We start from the raw sequence: 6,016 nt of genomic DNA, 5'->3' as shown, positions 1-6,016 counted from the left end.
TTTTAATAACACTAAAGTAATGCCAGTCCATTTGTTCTATCATGTCCTGACCCCTTTAGTGGTACTGGGGTCAGACACCAGAGGACTACAACATATCACTACATAGTGAGATGTCTAAATCTCTCCACATTCAAATGTTATCAACAGTAATACAAAAAAAAAAGAATGTGTCTTAGTGCCAATTGAACACTCATATAGAACTCTGGTTCCCTTTTTTTTTTTTTTTTTGTGATGTCACAGCAGCACATTCTCAAAACGAATGAGCGGTGGAGTTTTAATCGTTTGTCATATTGATGAGCTCATCGAGTTTCCGGACCTTTCCGCGTACCACCTTCTTTTTTATGAGAGTTTATATGACCGTATCTGTGTGCAGACTGATCAAACAGCTCATTCCTGTGTGTGCTTTGTTTCTTTGCCGACCGCACCTACGGAGATAAAAAGGTCTGTGGCGATGTTACCATCCACTGTTTTTCTTTTTTATATATATATATTTTTTTTTTTAATTGCAATGAAAAAGAATGTACAGCACAGGCGGCTCCCAGCCGAAGTAACTGACAGATATGTTTTTGGAATAAACACTGTGAATTATTCAGGTATTGCAAATTAAGACCACAACTAAAGGTTGATCGGTCGCAATAAAGTTTGCCTTCAATGTTCAGCTCAGCAAAAAGCTTTATACTGTTTTCGCACCCTTCATGAGTTCGATTGATTTTAGCGTGCTCTTTACTTGGCTCAATGAAAAAAAAAAAAAAACGGCATATTTTGGCTTATTAAAAGTGGAGTACTGAACTGTTTTATCTGTCTGTTGGTTTAAATCCCTGACTAACGCCAGTCCCCGCTGTCCTGAGAGAAAGTTTTGAAACGAGCTGGTAAAAGAAAGAGTTATATCTGCTCTCAGTCGGTCATTGTAGATGAAATTTGTACTGGAGATGGTCTCGCCTTGAGTTTGAATGCACTTGATGTGAATTAAAGACTTGTGTGGAAATCAAATTTAGTGCAGATGTGTTTATTGTTTTTTGTTGATTCTGTACCCTGTTGTGTAACTTTTGATATGTTGAGAGAGGCCTTGCTTCTCTCCTAGTATTTTGTGACCTCGTCGTCTTTCGGGGATTCAGTGTTTCCCTCTATGTCCAGAAAAACACATAGCAGTCACTCCCTCTTTTTTTAGTGCCATCCTTCTATTCGCAGAGAGAGTCGTGCTGTAAAAAGGGCTATTCACAAATGTGTGAAATACTCTCTAGCTGTTTTTGTTCTTCGATGCTTTTTTTTGTTTGTTTTTTGGTTTTTTTTTAAGGAGAACTCGACTAAGGTGACATGGGCTGTAATTGGAAACAGAGCTTGAACTAAATGTGGAGATGTTTAGTGAAATATGATGGCTACAATTACTAATCTGAAGAATTTGTACAGTGAAAAAATAATAAAGTTTTACGCAATGCTTTTACTTTTTGTGCTGACTCTGCTTCAGACTGTAATATCTCACACACACACACACACACACACTTTCTGTCTCAGCATCGCTCTGTGGAAGTAGCTGACAATGTTACAGATGAAACATGTTAAGCTAGCCTTGTAGCAGTACTGATACCGGTCATAAAGAAGGTACATTTCCAAGTGCTGTGTGTATGACCACAGTGACTCTTAGACATCACAGTTCCTTCCCAGAATTCTTAATGCCCAGAAGTTAGTGAAAAAAATAATGACTTAATCTGAAGAATGAACTCAGACGTGCGCTCTCCTCATGGCATTATTTTAATTGGCCTTTTCACACAGTAACTTGAGTAACTTTGTGTAACTTGATTTTGTAACATCAACGGTATGACAGTCTTTTATCATCCTTCTTATGGTTTTGTCACAGTTTGAACTCTGATATATGAGCCTCGTTGCAGCTTATTGTCACAATATTTTGAATCTACAGCCACCTAGTGGAGTGTGCTGCATACTATAAATCTGCAGACTTTGTTTAACAAAGAACTGAACTTCTACTAAATAGCTAATATATTAGTCATTCAGTAGATGCACACACAATACAAAGTAAAACATTAAATCATTAAGTTCTCATTGAATACATTACGTATAATCAGAGATAAATAGTACTTGTAATGGGTTGTACACTGAAAGTATACATACATATTTCTTTTCACTATACACATTTGAGCTCATAGCAGTAAATAGATATTCACAGAGGACAGTATGTGGAACAGTGTATGGAATGGATTGGCTGATCAGTGGGTTCTTGAGTACAGTAAAACTACAGGGGTTTTTTTTTCCCCTTCTGGTATCTTCATGGCTCATCATGCCTGCAATCACAACACGTATGAAGATAGTTAATGAACATTTGGATTTGTGTATAGCAGGGACATTACGAAACACACGCCATTTTTTATTTACTTTGACAGCATTGTTTTCTCTGGTCACAGAGCACACTGGTGTTAATGAAGCAACATTAAAGAAACAGTGTTAATAATGAATTACGGTATGCGGGGTTCTGTTTCATGTTATAGTGTTTCCATCCTCTGATATTCTTTATTGCTTATGACAGTGCTTGCGAGAGACAGAGTTCTTAGGCTCAAAGATAACCTTTGTGATAGAGTGACTACAAAGATGTGTTGTTCTGAGTCTAAAATGCACAAAAAAAAAGCAGTCATTCACACTCAGAAGACTCAGTCCTACACTTTAACTGTCTCCTGTAACCGGTATGGCATGAGACGTCTCTGTGTGGTTCTTACCCGGCTCTCTTTTTGTACTGGCTCAAGGCCTCCTGAGCCACGTACTGGATAAACCCCGGGTCCCTGGGCTCCAGCTCCGTGGGCACGGTGAGCGTGAGAGTGGGCGAGTTCAGGATGTTCACCTCCACCTTTGTTTCTGCAACTGGGCCATTGTCACTCTCCTCTTTTTCCGTCACCACCTAGCAACACAAGACAGTCTTGTGACTTTCACGTTTCGATACGGCTTCTCCTATGCTTTTTTTTAATTTTTTTTTTTAATTTCTATCTGTCTGACTCTCTGAAATGGGATTGCATTAGGAATTAAATGGTGGACCATTTTCTTTCTCTCTCGCTCTCTCTTTCTCTCTCTCACTCTCTCTCTCTCTCTCTCTCTCTCTCTCTCTCTTTCTGTCTCTCTCCCTCTACCTGGCTGTCTCAGTCTCTCTCACCGTGGCGATGCTGAAGATGTTCTCTGGGGTGGTGTTATTGTTAGCCAATTCTGCCACCCAGCCAAAATCAGAGGCCATGTTATTGAGCCAGCTGACTGTGTCATCCGTGTGCCGTTGTACAATGCCCAGAATCTCCTCATACTGTTGCTTAGAGACCTCCAGCAGCTCCGAGATCTCATCCAGTTCAATATGCAGCTCCCTCACGCTAGGGCACTCTGAGGCACAAACACAAACACGCAGGCAATCAGCATCTCAGTCCACATCAAGTATTATTATGCTCATCAGAACGCGAGTCTACTTTATAACCCCTCACACACATCAAAGAAAATCAAATCACATTTTAATTTGTGATGGTCAAATTATTTCACATTAGCAGTAATCCATTTTCAGTGCTTTACATACGATATTTTAGGGACTTTAATAAGCATGTTTTTGTGTGAACAATGTTTTCAGTTGTAGTGTATGTCTGTGTGTTTGTATGTGCGTGTGTGTGTGTGTGTGTGTGTGTGTGTGTGCGTGTGCGTGTGTGTGTGTGTGTGTGTGTGTGTGTGTGTGCGTGTGCGTGTGTGCATCTGCTGTGTGTGTGTGTGCGTGTGTGCATGTGCCTGTGTGTGTGTGTGCGTGTGTGTGTGTGTGTGTGTGTGTGTGTGCGTGTGCGTGTGTGTGTGCGTGTGTGCATGTGCCTGTGTGTGTGTGTGTGCGTGTGTGTGTGTGTGTGTGCGTGTGTGTGTGCGTGTGTGCATCTGCTGTGTGTGTGTGTGCATGTGTGCATGTGCCTGTGTGTGTGTGTGTGTGTGTGTGTGTGTGTGGTGTGTGTGCGTGTGTGTGTGTGTGCGTGTGTGTCTGTGTGCCTTTTACCAGTCAGCATGGTCCCCTGGCAGGCCTCACATTTGTTCTGCAGTTGCCAGCACTCAGACGACTGTCTGCGCAGATCTCGACACAGCTTCCTGTTCTGAAGGAACCGAGGGAACAGCTCCTTCTCTGCGTGATACGGACACAGATTGGACGCATTAATGACAATCCAAAATCACATCATCCAGACAAGAACTACACACATATATATATATTTTTTTATCTTTATTCTATCAATTCAACTCATTATAACAAGTCGTCTTCAAACTTTCTGCGCCACAGCGTGGATAAAACAAAGCCCAAAATACCTCTCTGTTTCTCTGCTTCCTCTGTCGCGTTGGTCAGATCGTCAAACACCTGAGTGATCACGGCCCCAAACTCTTCAACCACACTCCTTCCAAAATCAAAGAAGGAATCTAGCACATCCTCCAGGCCTATTCCCTGTAGGAAAGCCGAGTCTATCTCTTCACTGGATGGCTGGAGGACCACCTCGCTCTCCCTGTCCTCCATCTCTGGGGAGAAGGCTTTGCGGAGGGCCGAATCCAACTCCCGGTGAATGCGAGAGACGAACACCATGCTGCGGTTTACCAGCGTGCCCACCTTGGAAATCAGGGTGCTGAAAGACTCCTCGATCTTCACCACCTCCGTGTCAGGGTTCTCGCCGCTCTGGTTGATTGTTATCTCCTCCTGAGTTTCTCTGGAGTTGAGGCGGGAGCTCACCCTGCGGAAGAAGTTCTCCACCTGAGGAGAAAGAGAAAAGGGAGAGAAGTGTCAGTTTATAGAACGGTTGAGTGACAACTATTATGGGTGTCCTGTTCTCTGTGCCTTACAGTATGAATGCCAAAATATTTGTTTAATGTAGGTGGTTTCTCACATACAATACGCGTATATTGAAATAATGACAGTTTTTGGAGAAGAAACCTCGATCAGATGAGTTTGTTGCGTACATAAATGCATAAATGGACGAATAAAAAGGATGACACATATTTTATCGTTTTTCTTTTTTTTTTATTTTTAATGATCTAATATGCGTGTGTTTCTACTCCGCATTTTAAAGGGTATCTGACACCTTAGAGGAGAAGGAGGAGAAGCCACGGCGGCAGGTGGACGTGTAGAAGTCTTTGCAGGCGTCCTCCAGGCATGGTCGACACTCCTCCCAGGACGACTTCAGCGTCTCCTTACACTGCTTCTCTGCCTCGTCCAATTTTTGCTCCACCTCCTCTGCCATTTGTGCCGCTCCCTAAATTTGGAGAAAACACATTCTTTCAGTTCTCCTGCTTGCCTGTAGACTGTGTGCACATCCTAGTTTTTCTTTCTGAAAGAAAAAAGACATTTCGAGTATGAAAGATCTGAAAATTTGGTTCAGATTTTTGGATTTTGGTTGATCTGTATGTAAAAATAACACCAAAACACATCCTCACCGTGAGGAATCAAACTCAAAGCTATGGAAAACATACAACCGGTATGATATTAAGTTCGTAATAGCACATAAGGGGGTAACTTCAGGGACTGAAAACCATATCATGGATCCATCGAAATGTGCTGCTTCTGTCTGTAAATTGGATATTTGCTCTTAATGACTTCTAACCTTTTTCTTCTCCCCTGTGTGGAAGAGAGACTTCATGAGGTGTTCATGTTTCTCCTCATTTCTGGCCATGACCTCCTTCATCTGTTTCACTCCATACAAAGCTTTCCGCAGCTCCTCGTCCACAAGCTTCTCCCCTTCCAGAGACAACTCTGTGGAGGTAACATCACACTTGTGAGTCAGAGCCAGGGAAACGCTTAAGTTATTCTTACTGAATTTCGACTCCTTTGAACTTTCCCTTCAAAGCATTGTGGAAAGAATACAATAACATGACAAAGGACATTCCATATTGACAACCTCTGCTGAAGGTTGTGTTTTTCTGCCTACTCACGTTTCAGAGTTTCCTCAGTTATTCCGGTGTTTGGAGCGCAATGAAAGACCCCCAGAGAAGCCAGCAAAACCAGGGAGAGCAGGAAGGCCCTCAT

At 42.2% G+C, this 6,016-nt stretch overlaps 1 protein-coding gene across 1 annotated transcript; it reads right to left on the bottom strand.

Annotated features, from left to right (window-relative positions):
• Positions 1-2,722: 2,722 nt before the first annotated feature.
• Positions 2,723-6,016, bottom strand: clul1 (clusterin-like 1 (retinal)). Its single transcript, XM_030774596.1, has 7 exons — positions 5,923-6,016; positions 5,595-5,743; positions 5,076-5,246; positions 4,315-4,747; positions 4,013-4,135; positions 3,155-3,369; positions 2,723-2,905 (listed from the first exon to the last, which is right to left on the bottom strand). The coding sequence occupies exons 1-7, from the start codon at positions 6,014-6,016 to the stop codon at positions 2,723-2,725; spliced, it is 1,368 nt and encodes a 455-aa protein (XP_030630456.1).

Source organism: Chanos chanos, chromosome 5 (genome assembly GCF_902362185.1).
Source record: "Chanos chanos chromosome 5, fChaCha1.1, whole genome shotgun sequence".
NCBI lineage: Eukaryota > Metazoa > Chordata > Actinopteri > Gonorynchiformes > Chanidae > Chanos > Chanos chanos.
Note: the sequence above shows the minus strand (reverse complement) of the source record. Positions and strands in the feature narration are given on the sequence as shown.

Bases quoted from the DNA above. Each gene is read 5' to 3' on its own strand.
- clul1 (XM_030774596.1), bottom strand. From the start codon at position 6,016: ATGAGGGCCTTCCTGCTCTCCCTGGTTTTGCTGGCTTCTCTGGGGGTC. The intron at 5,744-5,922 runs GTGAGTAGGCAG...TTACCTCCACAG, and splicing joins AACTGAGGAAACTCTGAAAC to AGTTGTCTCTGGAAGGGGAG. The intron at 4,136-4,314 runs GTATTTTGGGCT...CGTATCACGCAG, and splicing joins GGAAGCAGAGAAACAGAGAG to AGAAGGAGCTGTTCCCTCGG.